Here is a 19422-nt window from a genome sequence, read left to right on the forward strand (position 1 = left end):
AAAACTAGAAGCAGTTACTTTTTAATAGTGCTGTGAAATTACTGAACTATAAAATGCAAGATTTTCTTAACTGACAGTTTTGGGTTTTTTCATTTTTTAGTTCTTATGATAGTCTTTTGAAAATTGCTTTGGGCTACTTTATTGTGGGGTGTTTTGGGGGTGGGAGGAGACGGGGACGACAGAGAATGAGATGGCTGGATGGCATCACCGACTCGATGGACATGAGTTTGAGTGAACTCCGGGAGTTGGTGATGGACAGGGAGGCCTGGCGTGCTGTGATTCATGGGGTCGCAAAGAGTCAGACACGACTGAGTGACTGAACTGAACTTAGATACATGAAGTAAAGTTTTGAAATTAATAAATTTCTCATATAGTTAAATCTATAACAGTATCTCTGTTAGGCTAGGGATATAAGAAAAGTTCCTCTGTATATACCATATGTCTATATTAAATTCTCCATATCTTAGAGAATTTTGGTATGGTAACACTACTAAAATGTTGGTACCTAGATACCTTGGCTTGCCTGGTCACTTCAGAAAAACATTCTTGTGATTTTATATATATATGTGTGTATATATGTATATGTAATACATAATTTTTAGTTTAAGAAAAATAGGAATTCTTTGGTGGTAGAATTTTTACATAAGAAAGAAAAATATACTTACAAAAGACTTCAACAAAAAATAACTGAAAGGAGGTGTTTCTAGGATTTTTTTTTTGTTTTTAAGTTGGGGCTTCTTTTTCTGATTTATTTTTTTTCCACGCCCTGTGGCTTGTGGGTTCTTAGTTCCCTGACCAGAGATTGAACCCAGGCCCTTCCTTGACAGTGAAAGTGCTGGACTCCTAAACCATACCACCAGGGAATTCTTATGGTTGGGGCTTGTTTTAACCATGGGAATTATTGAGAAATGAGCAAAATCTCTCTCTATACCCAGTGAGATATGTGGTAAAAATGGATTTCAAAAAATGGCAGACAATTTAGAGAAAATGCTTTACTTTGGAAATAATCCAAAACATAAATTGACTTCACATAGTTGGTCAGGTTTTTGTTGTTTACTTGTTGGTCATTTTTATTTGTTTATTTTTCTGTTACGGATTAACTTCCTGGTTTCACCAAATAAAGGGAATGTCTCATGATAGACCTCTGACTTTCTAAAGACTGTTGGTAAAGCAGTGTGCTTGATGCTTCTATTCAAGAAATCAAGAGAGATGGAGGTATTTGACCCTATTGCTCTTTTTTTCCCTAGGAACAAGATCATGGTGTTGGACGGACGGGAACAGTGAATAGTGTTGGAAGTAATCAGTCTATTCCCAGTATGTCCATCAGTGCCAGTAGCCAAAGTAGTAGTGTTAACAGTCTTCCAGATGCCTCAGATGACAAGAGTGAGCTAGACATGATGGAAGGAGACCACACAGTGATGTCTAATAGTTCTGTCATCCACTTAAAACCTGTGAGTATTTGGATTTCAGTGAAAAAAAAGTCAGCTTTGGTAAATAATTTTCTTCATCTGGTTAGTTTAGAGTTTAATGTTTTTTTCTGTTTCAAATAAGTAACTTATTTGAAAATGGCAATAGGCTTGTTAATTTCCAGTGTAATATCTGCGTTTGTAAAACTAATGTCTTCAGAATATGGAAAGAATATTTTAAAAATATCTTAGAAGAAATACTATATATAATGTATTATTTGAAGTCACTTAGATGGAAAATGAAGTACTTTAAAAATAGTAGGTATACTCATGAAATTCATTGTAATATTAGTATAAATATTTTTGAAGCATGGGAGAAAGGATTAGGATGGATGGTGACCAAAAGTGATTTTGGTCACTTTACATTATCCATATAATGTTTACAGCTTTAAAATAAAACTTAGAGTCTAATTATGGAAAAATATAAATTCTGGGTTTAGGAAATAAAGGGTATTTACTACATTAGTCATTATACTTTTGAATGCAAAATTTTAAATGTTCTTCAAAATATTTTAAGATCAGATAGCTCCTTTTAACAATTAATAGGAATGCTTCCTTTTTTAACTTCACAGCTTGTAGTGTTACGTAAAAAGTTATTAGGCACAAATAGATGAAAGGTGGAAAGAATGGATAAACAAAACCATGGTATATACATATGGTGAATATTATTCAGTTATACAAAGGAAGGAAATTCTGATACATGATATAACAGTGAATTTTGAAAACATTATGCTAAGTGATATATAAGTCAGATGTAAAAGGACAAATATTCTATAATTCCTTTTATAAGAAATACCTAGAATAGGCAAATTCATAGAGACAGAAAATGGATTAGAGGTTCCCAGGGGCTGAGTAGAGGATGAAATGAAGAGTTTATATTCTTAGGCAAAAGGATCAGCCATAAAATAGATTATTCCTGTAACTGCTGCTGCTGCTGTTGCTGCTAAGTCACTTCAGTCGTGTCCGACTCTGTGCAGCCCCATAGATGGCAGCCTACCAGGCTCCTCTGTCCCTGTGATTCTCCAGGCAAGAACACTGGAGTAGGTTGCCATTGCCTTCTGCAACACATGAAAGTGAAAAGTGAAAATGAAGTGGCTCAGTCGTGTCCAACTCTTTGTGACCCCATGGACTGCAGCCTACCAGACTCCTCCGTCCATGGGATTTTCCAGGCAATAGTACTGGAGTGGGTTGCCATTGCCTTCCTGTAACTAATTGGTTGCTAATTGACTTCCTTTTCAGTAATTGGAAGTAATGTATATATCAAGAAAGGCATTGATTCTTAAAATTTTTACAATTATTTTTTGTTTACTTTGGACCAGTGGCAGGAGTACTATAAAGTTTTTTTAAGCTATATTATTACTTCTTAAACCCAAGAGCCCTAGAGTAATTAATTTTATTACTGCTATTTAAAATACTGGCTGCATGTTTTATTATCTTTGTTTTTAAGTTATATTAAGGCTTTGTAATTTTGCACTTAATGAATATTATATAAATCTAGCCATAATGTTTCATCATCCTGATTCTGTATACTGTTTCATACATTGAGGAAATAATGTCTCCTGATTCAAATTATGTTGAAAATAAAATGTCAGCATTCCCATTTTTTGTTTTTGCTTTTTAGAATTATGTCTTTGAGATTTATTGATCCATTTGTCTTTAAAATTTAATTTTCTAGAAAGTTCACCCAAACTGTGTTTGTTCACAACAGATAATAATGTTTGTTTCTTTGCCTAGGAGGAAGAAAATTACAGAGAAGAGGGAGATCCTAGAACAAGGGCATCGGATCCACAGTCTCCACCTCAAGTATCTCGTCATAAATCACACTACCGTAATCGAGAACACTTTGCTACTATACGGACCGCATCACTGGTATGTACTACCCCAAATTAGAAATACGTTTTTCATGTTAGACCTTGGCATCTATATTCACTATAATTATATCTCTTTTTTTGTGTGTATTTTATATTTCGAATATTTATTCAGCATTTAACTGCCTGTTATGAGAAAGATCTTATAGAAAGCACTCTGAGAGATATGTATACAAATAACTAAATATATTAGAATATATTAAATGCTTAAGAGAGCTGAAAGTGATAGTCACTCAGTTGTGTCCAGCTCTTTCGATCGATGGACTGTAGCCTGCCGGGCTCCTCTGTTCATGAAATTTTCCAGGAAAGAAGTGGGTAGCCATCCCCTTCTCCAGGGGATCTTCCCAATCCAGAGGGTTAAAAGGTACTAAATAGGAATTCAGATTACCTTTGATTTAGGGTGAGTATTTATAAATCATTTGAGCCTTTAATAATTGGTTAGTTTTAAGCACCGGGGGAGAGAAAAAATGTAGTTTCCACCTAAGAATTGACAGGCTAACAAAAATGAGGGGAAGTGTTTGTGAAATAGCAAGTAATCCAATTTGATATACTTAAAATGTAGTTCTTCTGACTTCCCAAATAATGAAAATGGATTATTTGTTCATTACAAGGATTTTGTTATACTGGGGTGCTTATAACCCTGATCAGTCAGAGATGTAGGACCAAAACATGATAAAGGTGGGGATAGAAAGATGTTAAGATATCAAAGGGAAATAGATTATTAGTAAATATGACAGAAAGAAAAAAATATATGGAAATTGTCTGAATTATCAACTACATAACAGATCTTGTAAATCTCATGCTGTGGCCCATGAATCTGAATGACATCTGGGGTCAAGAACATCATCCCCTGGACTTCCCTGGTGGTCCAGTGGTTAAGAATCCACCTGCCAGCACAGGGAACATGGGTTCATTCCCTGGTCTTGGAAGATCCCACAGGCCAAAGAGCAACTAAACCCATGTGCTGCAACTACTGAAGCCCAAGCACCTAGAGCTCATGCTCCGCAACAAGAGTAGCCATCACAATGAGAAACCTGTGCTCCACAACTAGACAGTAGCCCCCACTTGCCACAAGTAGAGAAGGCCTGCAGTCAGGAACTAGAGAAGACCCAGCCCAGCCAGAAATAAAAATAAATTAAAAAACAAAAAGATAAACACAATCCCCTATGATAAGTCGTTCCTACTGTTCTTCAACATGTAAATAATTCTTTGAACAGAGCAAGTAACAAAGATTGCTTAGTTTTTTCATGACCATTTTAACGAATACCTGGACAAGGCCAGCTTGTTGGGAAAACATCTTTGTGACTGGGCACATATTAATGTTTCCCAAGCAAGCCTTCTGTCTCAAATTTTGGCTCCCTCAAATTAATTGAGGAAACTTTTTTTTTTTTGGTCATGCCACTCAGCTTACAGGACCAGGGATTGAACCCACACCCTCAGCATTGCAAGCACAGAGTCCTAACCACTGGACAACTAGGGGATTCCTGAGGAATTCTCTTAAGTTATGGATTTGGAAAACTTAAAATCCATATCCCTAAACCTATTAAGTCTATTTATTTCAGATAAAACATTCATACAGTATGTAGATTTGTGTACAGAGACAAACGTAGCTATATTTTTCAATAAAAGTACCATGTACTATAAGTCAGTCTGACTGCTCTGCCTTGGGGTTTTTTTTATACAATAAAATACATAGATCTTAGGTATTCAGTTTGAAGTATTTTTAGTGGTACGCATTATGCCAACCATCAACTAAGAAAATACATATACATACTAAATGCTAGTGTTGTTCACTTTAAAATAATTTATTTCATATTATGTGAATTTCACCTCAACTAAAAAAATCAGTTTACACATTTTTTTCTTTATTGTCAGTGCTTTTTGTGTCCTGCCCAGAAAATACTTGTCTGCCCTATGGTCATGAAGATGTTCTGTGATTTCTTCTACTTTATGATTCTGGATTTTGTGTTTATATCAAATGATTCTTTTCAAATTAATTTTGGTATAGAGTGATATAGAAGTCAAGGTTTTTGTTTTTGTTTTATATACAGAGAAGCAGTTATAATTTGATAATACATTTGTTTCCTCTTTGACCTAACTTGACTTTTTGGTAGAAAAATCAGTTGACTAAATATATATGATCTATTTCTAGATTTTATTTGGTTCCTTTGATCTGTTCAGCCTATCCTTCTGCCAGTACCACACCATTTTGATTACTGAAATGTGTGTCTTCCAACTTTTTTTCCTCAAGAATGTTTTGCTTCTTGTAGCTCCTTTACATTTCTATGTAAATTTTAGAACTAGCTTATTTGTTTCTTTAAAATATCGCCTGGAATTTTAATTGGAAACTGCTCATTGGAATCTCTTACAGTAATTGTCTACTTGGATAAATAATAGAGTGGTCTAAAATGCTTCTGAAAGAAAAAATGTTTTGCTTTATTTTACTGTTTCTCTCCATTGTTTGTGTGTCTAGGTTACAAGGCAAATGCAGGAACATGAGCAGGACTCTGAACTTAGAGAACAAATGTCTGGCTATAAGAGAATGAGGCGGCAACATCAAAAGCAGCTGATGACTCTGGAAAATAAGTTAAAGGCTGAGATGGATGAACATCGCCTCAGATTAGACAAAGATCTTGAAACACAGCGTAACAATTTTGCTGCAGAAATGGAGAAACTTATCAAAAAACATCAGGCTGCTATGGAAAAAGAGGTGGCTGATTCACTATTATTATTTTATTTACTGTAGATCATAAGCATCTCAGAATTAACCAAGATGGCATTTTGATGTTAGGATATTTTCCCTAAAACCAAGCCAGTTCCAACTGGGAATAGGGAGAAGCATTTATATATAACATGTATAGTATCAGGTACTAAGTCTGGGAACCAATAGACATTGGATTATTTCCTAACGCTCATAGTTTTATTGTACCACAGTGGGTAAATCATGCAACCATTCTAGGCCCTAGGTACTCTGATAGTATGAGGAGTTTCTTAATCATCTATCAATAGGTGATATAGGTCTCAAAAAATCATTTATGATTCTCTTTGTGTGTTTTTTAGAAACCTTCCTTCAATTTATAGTAGCATTTTAATATCAGAAAAATTAAAGATTACTATAATTTAACAAAATGTTAGAGATAATAAGTTAAGAGAGATTCAAATTAAGATTTGGCCCATTTTGTTTATTTACAAATGTGTCATTCTACTATATGATTTAAGTATATATTTTTTAGGATTCTTCTATGGGAAGCCTAATGATATTGATGTCCCATCAGTTAAATTTTATTTTGATAGTCACATTTGTCAAGTAAAATGTAAGCTTCTCAGTAAATTAACACAATATTTAGAAATACATCTAGTTAGTCCACATGGAGGCATTATTTATTACAGTTACCTTGTTCACCTTCTCCACCACCCCCCCCAAAATTAAAAGACCCACTCTCATAATAGTAGTTCAGTTCAGTCGCTCAGTCATGTCCAACTCTTTGTGACCCCATGAATCACAGCATACCAGGCCTCCCTGTCCATCACCAACTCCCGGAGTTTACCTGAACTCATGTCCATCGAGTCGGTGATGCCATCCAGCCATCTCATCCTCTGTCATCCCCTTCTCCTCCTGCCCCCAATCCCTCCCAGCATCAGGGTCTTTTCCAGTGAGTCAACTCTTCGCATGAGGTGGCCAAAGTATTGGAGTTTGAGCTTCAGCATCAGTCCTTCCAATGAACACCCAGGACTGATCTCCTTTAGGATGGACTGGTTGGATCTCCTTGCAGTCCAAGGGACTCTCAAGAGTCTTCTCCAACACCACAGTTCAAAAGCATCAAATCTTCGGCAATCAGCTTTCTTCACAGTCCAATTCTCACATCTATACACGACCACTGGAAAAATCATAGCCTTGACTTAGATGGACCTTTGTTGGCAAAGTAATGTCTCTGCTTTTTAATATGCTGTCTAGATTGGTCATAACTTTCCTTCCAAGGAGTAAGCGTCTTTTAATTTCATGGCTGCAATCACAATAGTAGAGAATTGGCAAAATAATTTATTGAGTAAATAATTATTTAATTTTGAGTTAATTTGAGTAAAGAATGTATAGATATTTAGAATCCTGTTGGGCATTAGAAAGTATTTTTAATAACTTGGGAAGAGATAGATACTAACATATTTAGAAAAGCAGATCATGACATAGGACATGCAGTGTGATTACAGATTTATTTAAAATGTATGCATACATAGAAAAAATAGGAAAGGTGTGTACCAAACTGTTTTTATTGTTTTTCTCTGAGTGCTAAAATCATACAAGATTTTTCTTTGTGTTTTTCTGTATTTTCTAAATGATCCACAATGAATATACATTGCATATGTAATCATATGTAATCAGAAATAAAACAGTGTGATATATATGTATCTAATATTTACATTGTTAATTAATGTATAAGTTAAAGGTCAGAGTTTGCTTTGAAGAGGAGTATATTATTTAATATACAAGTCAATCTAGATAAAATATGGTTTTATTATATTTTGAATAAATACTTATTTTTTTATTGGGGGGCATATTGTTAAATTTTTTAAAAGGTGAAAGCTTTTTAATTCTGTAATAGGTCAACATTTTAAAGATTAGTCCCATTTTACTGGTTCTCTGAAATGCAAATAAAATGCTTAAGTAATACTTATTAGTAATTTGTTGAATGTTCTTATTTTGGTAATGCTTATACAGATTTTATCCTAAGTGGTATATATTAAACTGTTGCTTTGAATCTGTCTACTTAACTAATTTGATCCATTTTTTAAATTTCTCATAGGCTAAAGTGATGGCCAATGAAGAGAAAAAATTTCAGCAACATATTCAGGCCCAACAGAAGAAAGAACTAAACAGCTTTTTGGAGTCTCAGAAAAGAGAATATAAACTTCGAAAAGAGCAGCTTAAGGAGGTACTTTTATTTAATACTAAATACCACATGATACATTTATGCAATTGATTTTTATGTATTTTGAACTGAATTGTTTTTTATGTTGCCAGGAGCTGAATGAAAATCAGAGCACCCCTAAAAAAGAAAAACAGGAGTGGCTTTCAAAGCAGAAGGAGAATATACAGCATTTCCAAGCAGAAGAAGAGGCTAATCTTCTACGGCGTCAGAGACAGTATCTAGAGTTGGAATGCCGTCGCTTCAAGAGAAGAATGTTACTTGGGCGTCATAACTTAGAGCAGGACCTTGTCAGGGAGGTATGTGTGAAACTCGAATCTTTTCTGAAAATATGTTAGTCCCTTCTCAGTCTCAGGGCCTTTGCACTTGTGCCTCCCTCAGTCTGAATTCTTCTTTCTTAGATTATCTACATGGCTTGCTTCCCCCCACTCGCGTCTCTCCTCAGAAATGCCTCCCCTGATATCCAAATCCTCCTTCTTATTTAAAGATTCTTCTCTGCACTTCTCTCTCCTATGCACACACACTTTTGGGGGAGAAGTTTCTCTTCTTGCCTAGAATGAAAATTTTATGAAGTCACTGGTTTTGTTTTCTTCCAGTCTTTATATCCTCCATGTGTTACCATTAAATACTTTTTTAATAATCATGTACTTAATTGAGCAAACATAGAAGCTCTTGTGTCAGGGAAGACAAACAGTATCAGGGATACCTCTGAGCACAGATTAGCTTGTTTCCAAGAGTGGCTTAAAATAAACTTCAAGTATAGCATAATTGTTCAGATTTACTAATAATTAAATTCAAATTGAAATAGTTGCATCAGTTAAATAAGAACAGTTTAACAAACTGGCAACATTGAATCCTAGTAACGGCATTGGGAAATGTGCATTGTTGGTAAGAGTATAAATTAATACTGCCCTTTTTTCATGTCAATGTATGGCAAAACCAACCAATATAATATTGTAAAATAAAAAAAATAAATTAATTTAAAAAAAAAACATACTGCCCTTTTGGAGCTCATATGCTTTTACCTACAAATCCACTTCTAGAACTCTATCCTAAAGAAATAATAACATGATTATATGATGCATGATGCATCAACATTTAATGAAAAATTTTTTATAAAGCAAAAAATGGAAAATTATAGTATTTCAAAGCAGAAACCTATGGTGAAACTTAAATAAAAGATCTGTATATACTGATCAGATCTGTCTATATGTCCATTATATTGTTAGCTGAAGAAAGCACATTATATGCCTGTATTGTTATATTGTTACTCAGTTTTTAAAACTATAAGTTTTTGTATAATAGTTGTTTCACAGTAACATGGGGAAGATTGGGAAGCATTTTCTTCAAACTGTTGTCCTTTGCAGAAAGGGTTTGCAGGGGCAAAGGGAATAGGTTTGACATGTGTGTGTGTGTTTTACACTTGTTCTTTTTAATCTGAAAGAAAGAAAAAGGAATTAGAACATTTATTGAGCATCATGTGCTAGGTATTGTTCTGAGAACTTTCTGTTTATGAATTCATTTCATCCTCACATTAAAACTATACAATAGTTATACTATTATTTCTTTGAAAAGTGATGAAACTAAAGCACGTAAGGTTTAAACAACTAACCCCCAAGGACTTGGTGACTGTAGGTAGCAGAGCCAGGTCCATGTTCTTATCCATTACACTATACTGGGTATACTGCATGTAATAGAATTGGATAGGACATTCTGAAGAAATTAAAAAAATGGCTTTGGGGTTCTCTTCAAATAAAATTGGGAAACAATGAAAGAAGGAAAGAAAGAAGGACATTAAATCTACTGAGATTTGATATGTTTTAAGCTTATGGCATAAACTAGTATTAATGAATAGTAAATGAATAGAATAAGGAAATTTGTCTTTACTAATTGCCCATTTACTACTGTATAGGTCATAAAATCTGATATTTACTGTGCAGTCATTATTGAATCTGAGGATTACATTTGTTTCCTGGTTAATCTGTTTCTTAGGGTTTTTTCCCCTGGCATTGTATAGCGATAAATATACCTTTGTCTTTTGTATTATGGATTAGGAGTTAAATAAAAGACAGACTCAGAAGGACTTAGAGCATGCCATGCTACTGCGACAGCATGAATCCATGCAAGAATTGGAGTTCCGCCACCTCAACACAATTCAGAAGATGCGCTGTGAGTTGATCAGATTACAGCATCAAACTGAGCTCACTAACCAGCTAGAATATAATAAGCGAAGAGAACGAGAGCTAAGGCGAAAGCATGTCATGGAGGTTCGACAACAGCCTAAGAGTCTGAAGGTACCTTTAGCCTAAGCTAAAGTTATTTAAGTAACATGTCTGTGAAATGAATGATGATTTTAAAGTTAGCAGCAGTAGGGCTTGGCATAGAGTTGTTTGTGTTTAACATTTCCTTTCTCTTTCTTATTATTACCTTTTCAGTTTGAAAGTTTGTCAACACTAGTGTGATCTTTGCAGATACTATACAAAAAGTGAGGCAAAAAACAATGTTTCACAATTATAGTCAGGCTTTGAATAGAGTGTCTGCTTTTGATGGCAAATGAGCTCAAGATTTTCCATAAAGGAAATTGCTGTTACTTTACTAGGGAAGAAAATGACCATTTCCTCTTAGTGATGTATCTGTATCTACTTACTCAATTTGAACAAAACTGACTTGATTTTAACATCAAGTTATCCCATTTTTGTTTCCCTAATAGTTGCATCTTTCGACTTTCTCCAGGAATTTAAAGGAGACGGGGACATCAGTTTTACTACTTATGTAATTTAGCTGGGATTTGGGGAGGACTGGGGTACCCGTGTCAACAGAGTAGGTGATTCACACCTGTTGCCTGCTCTGTTGTTTCTTCATCTGCCATCCAGATGATGATTTGTCAATGTTAGATGAGTAGAAACAACTGTAACTTAACATTCCTCTTGTTTTCACTTGAGTCAAACATTAAGGGGTATAGTTTATTCTTGGTACAAGTATTACTCTTCTTAAAGAAAAAGCACATTTTTCAAGGAGTTTTTTTTTCCCTCTCATTAGACTAGTGGTGTGGAATAATTGCAGTGTTTTCTTGACACAATATTTTAAAAATAAAAACTTTTAAAAGACTGAAGGCTGTTATACAGAGGTAGAAAAGAATGGCTAAATGTCATTGTCCCATTCCTGGCTAACTTGACTATTCTTTCAATATTGTTAACCAGGAACAGTATTTAAGAGTGGCACCACTAAACATAGCTGCACTAAGAGTTTCTCTTTGTAGTGAGGCATTTCTTGACCTTTCACAGGATGGCTGTAACTTAATGACATGGTTGGTACAAAATACGGAAGCTGTGTATTTGATATTTTGGTATTTATTGGCAGAGGTGGTGGAGAGGATGAATAGTTACTTCCTTGAAAAGTATGTTACTTTGGTTTTATATGCATTTGTTGCACACTGAATCAACCAGTCAATATTTCAACTATAGCTTCTGCCTTAGTGAAGTACATGAGTAAATTCTCACTTGTAGGCTTGAACAATATACCTTATAGAAATATATCTCATCTTCTCAAATTTTGTTCATAGAAATAACTAACCTGTGATTAACCAAAAACTAAAACCAAACCCCTTTGTCTCTGAACTCAAATTGTTTTATCTCTAGAATGTTTATATAGTTCATGTCTTTTATCATCACCTCAAGAAGGGCTGTCCCCTCCCTTGCCCCACAGTTTATTCCCCTTAAGGGAAAGATAATTATAATAATGTTAGTGTAGCCTGCTTTTGTGGGGTCTGTCACAGACTGTAGTCAGAGTTGAGATTGTCATTAAAAGAAATTGGAGCAAGGTGTCTTAGATAAGAAACAATAAATATGCTTATTTTCTGCCTTAGAAATCTGATAAGATATTGTCTGGCCAATAAAAAACTTTTATATCTACTATTCTTAATGCATGAGAAGAAATTTAATTTTCTGTCATCAATATACACAGTAATCAAAATTAATTTTAATATTTATTTGTAACTGTTACCAAAATAATGAGTACTACTTGAAGTCATATGAAAGATGAGGTACTTGGTATTCTAATGTTTTAAATTGGAGCTCTTGTAATACGTAGAATCTAATGGTTTGACCTAATAGCCAAGTAGAAACATACTGTACCTGCAACCTTATGATCTAACCATTTTGTTTTTCCCTCTCCCTTTCTCCTAATAGTCTTTTTTTTTCATAAGCATAAGGTGTACCAAATGCCATATGTTAAAAATTATATATATCTTTTTTTTTTCCTTCTCAGTCTAAAGAACTCCAAATAAAAAAGCAGTTTCAGGACACCTGTAAAATCCAAACCAGACAGTACAAAGCATTAAGAAATCACCTATTGGAGACTACACCAAAGAGTGAGCACAAAGCTGTTCTGAAACGGCTCAAGGAGGAGCAGACCCGGAAGTTAGCCATCTTGGCTGAACAATATGACCACAGCATTAATGAAATGCTCTCCACCCAAGCAGTGAGTTTGTGTTATTTAGGCAAAACAAATTCAGGGCCCCTTTTCTTCCACCCCCTGAATGAAGTCTCAGTAATTAAAACACTAATAGGAAGTGGTAGCTCTCCTACAGCCTGCGAAATAGTAGTGGTTATCTGTATTTTTCCTGTCTCTGCGTTGTTTGGAAGTAGGCATGATTTATATAGAATTCTCATTGAAACATTTAGACATGAGATTGTAAATAGGCTCCTTGCCAGTGCCTCTCAGGTGTTTAGTGCATATCCCAAGAGTATACCAAGATTAGAGCAACAGCTTTGTTAGGCATTGGGCAAAAAGAGGTACTATTTTAGAAATCTAAATGGTCACATTTTAATGGAGGCAAATACAAAGTATTTTCTATATAAGTTTTGTGAACTTTTTCTTAAAGGGCCAGATAGATAGTTAATATTTTAGATTTTGTGGGCCAGGATTCAAAATTGAGGATATTATGTGAGTACTTATATTATAGCCATATAAAATATAAAAACCATTCTTAATTAGCATACTATAAAATTAATTAATTAAAACAGGCAACTGTCGAAATTTGGTCTGGAGCTGTAGTTTGCTGGTCCCTGTTCTATAATTATTTTCGTTGCAGAGAAGAGAGGGTCTTCTATCACTTCATCAGATTCTAGATTTTTCTTAAGAAAAATATGGTTGTACAGACATCCTCCAAATAGCATATGATCGCTTTTATCTTCTTATTATCATCATTGGTTACTGTGCCTTCCTTTTTCAGAGATGTTTACTCCAAGACACAAGAGAGAACAATTGTCTATCCTATAAAAGAGTAGTCTGCCTTTTCTCACACCTCCTTTCCATAGATCTTGAATAAATAGTCCACAGTAGGATATATCTGTTTTTTTCCCTCTCTTTCAGCTGCGTTTGGATGAAGCACAGGAAGCAGAGTGCCAGGTTTTGAAGATGCAGCTGCAGCAGGAACTGGAGCTGTTAAATGCGTATCAGAGCAAAATCAAGATGCAAGCGGAGGCACAGCATGATCGAGAGCTTCGGGAGCTTGAACAGAGGGTCTCCCTCCGCAGGGCACTCTTAGAACAAAAGGTATAGATGATAGAAGGAAGTTATTTGTGGTAACATTTGCTTTCATCAGAAGTATTTTATAAATACATTTTTCATATTGAGAGAGGTGGCATTAGGTTGTTTTCCCATACCATATTTCCTTAATTCTAATTTTGTAGTGTTTTTCTTTAAAATTATTGATTCAGTAATGAACCTTAATGAATTCTAAACATCAAGGGAATATAATTAAGTAGTTAATGCTAGAGGAAGGATATGGGGTTATGTGAAGACAGTTGAATTGTGAGTACCTCTGGCTCTGTATTCCTCACTTTTTTTGTGTACCTAGCTCTACCTAAAGAGGTTGGTGAAAAACTTAGATAAAAAACTTCTTTTCTTAGAAGAAAAAGAACTTTAGTAGTTGCCTGAGAGAGGCAGAGGCAAAAGATTTGGAATATATACTTTACTCTTATAATCCTGGGCCTGGAACTATACAGACTGGTGGAAGAGTACTAGGACACAGAAGGTAAAACCTGTTCTACACAAGCTGAAATAGTTACTTCTAGATGTATCTTTTTTTCCTCTCTCTCTTCTCTCTTTTAACTTATTCTTTGTCAGATATATTAGAGAATAGAACTAGAATCCCCAAATTTATTTCCATTCTTTACGGTATTATAGCTGTGTTTTCTGTGTGTGTGCATATTTGGGGGGAAAGCTAATGGACAGAGATTTTTAAATTTTGAAAGATAAAGGAAAGTTCTGTCATAAGAAGTAATAGAATACCAGTTGTACCCAGGATTCAGAGCTATATTCAGAATTCCTGAGCCATAAGTTCCCAGCAGGTGATTAGTCTTAGGTCCAATGATCTTTTGTATGTTAGTATTTGTCTAATTTATTAAAAGTTGTCATGGTTTCTAGACCAGTGGTCCATAGATTTTCCTCTACTTCCAGTAGTTCTTCTGATAAAAATAGAATGCCTTACTAAATTAAAAATATATTCTTAAAATATAAATAGGATATTACTAATAAGATTTCATTGAGTTAGATAAGGCTGTGGTCCGTGTGATCAGATTGACTAGTTTTCTGTGGTTATGATTTCAGTGTATCTGCCTTCTGATGCCCTCTCGCGATACCTACCATCTTACTTGGGTTTCTCTTACCTTGGTCATGGAGTGTCCACAGCTGCTCCAGCAAAGCGTAGCCACTGCTCCTTACCTTGGACGAGGGGTATCTCCTCACGGCCGCCCCTCCTGACCTTGAATGTGGAGTAGCTCCTCTTGGCCCTCCTGCGCCCACGGAGCCACCGCTACTTGGACATGGGGTTGCTCCTCTCAGCCGCCACCCTGACCTTGGGCGTGGGGGTCGTTGTCTAATTCAATGAAACTAAGCCATGCTGTGTGGGGCCACCCAAGATGGGCTGGTCATGGTGGAGAGGTCTGACAGAATGTGGTCCACTGGAGAAGGAAATGGCAAACTACTTCAGTATTCTTGCCTTGAGAACCCCATGAACAATATGAAAAGGCAAAATGATAGGATACTGAATGAGGAACTCCCCAGGTTGGTAGGTGCCCTATATGCTACTGGAGAGCAGTGGAGAAATAACTCTAGAAAGAATGAAGGGATGGAGCCAGAGCAAAAACACTACCCAGTTGTGGATGTGACTGGTGATAGAAGCAAGGTCCAATGCTGTAAAGAGCAGTATTGCATAGGAACCTGGAATGTTAGGTCCATGAATCAGGGCAAATTGGAAGTGGTCAGACAGGAGATGGCAAGAGTGAACGTCAACATTCTAGGAATCAGTTAACTAAAATGGACTGGAACGGGTGAATTTAACTCAGATGACCATTATATCTACTACTGTGGGCAGGAATCCTTTAGAAGAAATGGAGTAGCCATCATGGTCAACAAAAGAGTCTGAAATGCAGTACTTGGATGCAATCTCAAAAACGACAGAATGATCTCTGTTCGTTTCCAAGGCAAACCATTCAGTATTACAATAATCCAAGCCTATGCCCCAACCAGTAACACTGAAGAAGCTGAAGTTGAACAGTTCTATGAAGACCTACAAGACCTTTTAGAACTAACACCCCAAAAAGATGTCCTTTTCATTATAGGGGACTGGAATGTAAAAGTAGGAAGTCAAGAAACACCTGGAGTGACAGGCAAATTTGAAGCAGGGCAAAGGCCAATAGAGTTTTGCCAAGAGAACGCACTGGTCATAGCAAACACCCTCTTCCAACAACACAAGAGAAGACTCTACACATGCTCAACACTGAAATCAGATTGATTATATTCTTTGCAGCCAAAGATGGAGAAGCTCTATACAGTTAGCAAAAACAAGACTGGGAGCTGACTGTGGCTCAGATCATGAACTCCTTATTGCCAAATGCAGACTTAAATTGAAGAAAGTAGGGAAAACCACTTGACCATTCAGATATGACCTAAATCAAATCCCTTGTGATTATACAGTGGAAGTGAGAAGTAGATTTCAGGGACTAGATCTGATAGATAAAGTGCCTGATGAACTCTGGACGGAGGTTCGTGACATTGTCCAGGAGACAGGGATGAAGACCATCCCTATGGAAAAGCAAAAAAGCAAAATGGCTGTCTGGGGAGGCCTTACAAATAGCTGTGAAAAGAAGAGAAGTGAAAAGCAAAGGAGAAAAGGAAAGATACAAGCATCTGAATGTAGAGTTCCAAAGTATAGCAAGGAGAGATAAGAAAGCCTTCCTCAGCGATCAATGCAAAGAAATAGAGGAAAACAACAGAATAGGAAAGACTAGAGATCTCTTCAAGAAAATTAGAGATACCAAGGGAACATTTCATGCAAAGATGGGCTTTCCTAAGGACAGAAATGGTATGGACCTAACAGAAGCAGAAGATATTACGAAGAGGTGGCAAGAATACACAGAAGAACTGTACAAAAAAGATCTTCATGACCAAGATAATCACGATGGTGTAATCACTCACCTAGAGCCATACATCTTGGAATGTAAAGTCAAGTGGGCCTTAAAAAAGCATCACTACGAACAAAGCTAGTGGAGGTGATGAAATTCAGTTGAGCTGTTTCAAATCCTGAAAGATGCTGCTGTGAAAATGCTGCACTCAATATGCCAGCAAATTTGGAAAACACAGCAGTGGCCACAGGACTGGAAAAGGTCAGTCTTCATTCCAATCCCAAAGAAAGGCAATGCCAAAGAATGCTCAAACTACCACACAATTGCACTCATCTCACACTCTAGTAAAGTCATGCTCAAAATTCTCCAAGCCAGGCTTCAGCAATACAGGAACCGTGAACTTCCAGATGTTCAAGCTGGTTTTAGAAAAGGCAGGGGAACCAGAGATCAAATTGCCAACTGGATCGTGGAAAAAGCAAGAGAGTTCCAGAAAAACATCTATTTTTGCTTTATTGACTATGCCAAAGCCTTTGACTGTTTGGATCACAATAAACTGTGGAAAATTCTGAAAGAGATGGGAATACCAGACCACCTGACCTGCCTCTTGAGAAACCTATGTGCAGGTCAGGAAGCAACAGTTAGAACTGGACATGGAACAACAGACTGGTTCCAGATAGGAAGAGGAGTGCGTCAAGGCTGTATATTGTCACCCTGCTTATTTAACTTATATGCAGAGTACATTATGAGGAACACTGGGCTGGAAGAAGCACAAGCTGGAATCAAGATTGCTGGGAGAAATATCAATAACCTCAGATATGCAGATGACACCACCCTTATGGCAGAAAGTGAAGAGGAACTAAAGAGCCTCTTGATGAAAGTGAAGGAGGAGAGTGAAAAAGTTGGCTTCAAGCTCAACATTCAGAAAACTAAGATCATGACATCTGGACCCATCACTTCATGGCAAATAGATGGGGAAACAGTGGAAACAGTTTCAGACTTTATTTTTTGGGCTCCAAAATCACTGCAGACGCTGATTGCAGCCATGAAATTAAAAGACATTTACTCCTTGGAAGGAAAGTTATGACCAACCTAGATAGCATATGTAAAAAGCAGAGACATTACTTTGCCAACAAAGGTCCGTCTAGTCAAGGCTATGGTTTTTCCCGTGGTCATGTATGGATGTGAGAGTTGGACTGTGAAGAAAGCTGATCACCGAAGAATTGATGTTTTTGAACTGTGGTGTTGGAAAAGACTCTTGAGAGTCCCTTGGACTGCAAGGAGATCCAACCAGTCCATTCTAAAGGAGATCAGTCCTGGGTGTTCACTGGAAGGACTGATGCTAAAGCTGAAACTCTAATACTTTGGCCACCTCATGTGAAAAGTTGACTCACTGAAAAAGACTCTGATGCTGGGAGGGATTGGGGGCAGGAGGAGAAGGGGACGACCGAGAATGAGATGGCTGGATGGCATCACTGACTCGATGGACATGAGTTTGAGTGAACTCCGGGAGTTGGTGATGGACAGGGAGGCCTGGCGTGCTGTGATTCATGGGGTCGCAAAGAGTTGGACACGACTGAGTGACTGGACTGAACTGAGCTAATAGGATACCTAAATAAAATATTCCTTTCTGTCACAACTCTTATCACTGGCTTCTTCAAGGGGTACTTGCCTCTAAAAATTATCTCACTTATGTTTCCCATTCATAGTAGGAAAGATAGAAATGCATATAAATTTTGAGAAAAGTCTAGTTTGTCCCATGAACAGATTTCATAAATCTGATTCCAACTTGCTTATTAAAATTCAGTCCAGTATTCTTGCCTGGAGAATCCCATGGACGGAGGAGCCTGGTAGGCTACAGTCCACAGGGTTGCAAAGAGTCGGACACGACTGAGTGACTTCACTTTCAGTTCAGTTCAGTTCAGTTCAGTCGCTCAGTTGTGTCCGACTCTCCGCAACCCCATGAATTATAGCACGCCAGGCCTCCCTGTCCATCACCAACTCCCGGAGTTCACTCAAACTCATGTCCACAGAGTCGGTGATGCCATCCAGCCATCTCATTCTCTGTCATCCCCTTCTCCTCCCGCCCCCAACCTTTCCCAGCATCAGAGTCTTTTCCAGTGAGTCAACTCGTCGCATGAGGTGGCCAAAGTATTGCAGTTTCAGCTACTTTACTCACCTGTAAAACATTGGAAGCTGATCACAAGATGGAAGAGTCTCTGCATTAAAAATGTGAAATCAAAAAAAATTAAAAAAATAAAATTCATTCTGAAATATTGTCTCTTATGCTTCAAGAAATTATCATTGGACTTTTGTGATGGTCCAGTGGTCAAGAATGCACCTGCCAATGCAGGTAACATGGGTTTATTCCCTGGTCTGAGAAGATCCCATATGCGAGGCCACTGAAGCCTGAGTGCTACGACTGCTGAAGCCCACACACCTAGAGCCGGTGCTCTGCAACAGTAAAAGGCAACACAGTGAGAAGCCCACACACAACTACTGGATTGCAGCCCTTACTTACTGCAGCTAGAGAAAGCCCACGCACAGCAGTGAAGACCCAGTGCAGCCTAAAATAAATAATTTTTTTAAAGGGCAAGAAAGAGTTATTAAAAAAAGTTATTACTGAAATGGACATTCCCATGGTGTTGTAAGAAATACATTGGCACTATTTACAGTGAGCTCCCACACACCGGTGGGTTCTGCATTCATGGATTCAACTAACAGATTATGATAAAAGTATTCAGGGGAAAGAAAATTCCAG

At 36.8% G+C, this 19422-nt stretch overlaps 1 protein-coding gene across 2 annotated transcripts in view; it reads left to right on the forward strand.

Annotated features, from left to right (window-relative positions):
* TAOK1 (TAO kinase 1) overlaps window positions 1-19422 on the forward strand; it is a 110094-nt gene that overhangs the window by 77296 nt on the left and 13376 nt on the right. For both annotated transcript variants that reach the window (XM_055402510.2, XM_088828742.1), the window contains 8 exons: window positions 1248-1451; window positions 3201-3335; window positions 5808-6044; window positions 8134-8262; window positions 8352-8555; window positions 10311-10550; window positions 12523-12735; window positions 13630-13812. In XM_055402510.2, the coding sequence (XP_055258485.1) occupies window positions 1248-1451; window positions 3201-3335; window positions 5808-6044; window positions 8134-8262; window positions 8352-8555; window positions 10311-10550; window positions 12523-12735; window positions 13630-13812 (1545 nt within the window). The remainder of the gene's footprint in view (window positions 1-1247; window positions 1452-3200; window positions 3336-5807; window positions 6045-8133; window positions 8263-8351; window positions 8556-10310; window positions 10551-12522; window positions 12736-13629; window positions 13813-19422) is intronic.

This window comes from Moschus berezovskii, chromosome 20 (assembly GCF_049115385.1).
Source record: "Moschus berezovskii isolate FMDL1 chromosome 20, NW_MosBer_1.0, whole genome shotgun sequence".
NCBI classification, from domain to species: Eukaryota; Metazoa; Chordata; class Mammalia; order Artiodactyla; family Moschidae; genus Moschus; species Moschus berezovskii.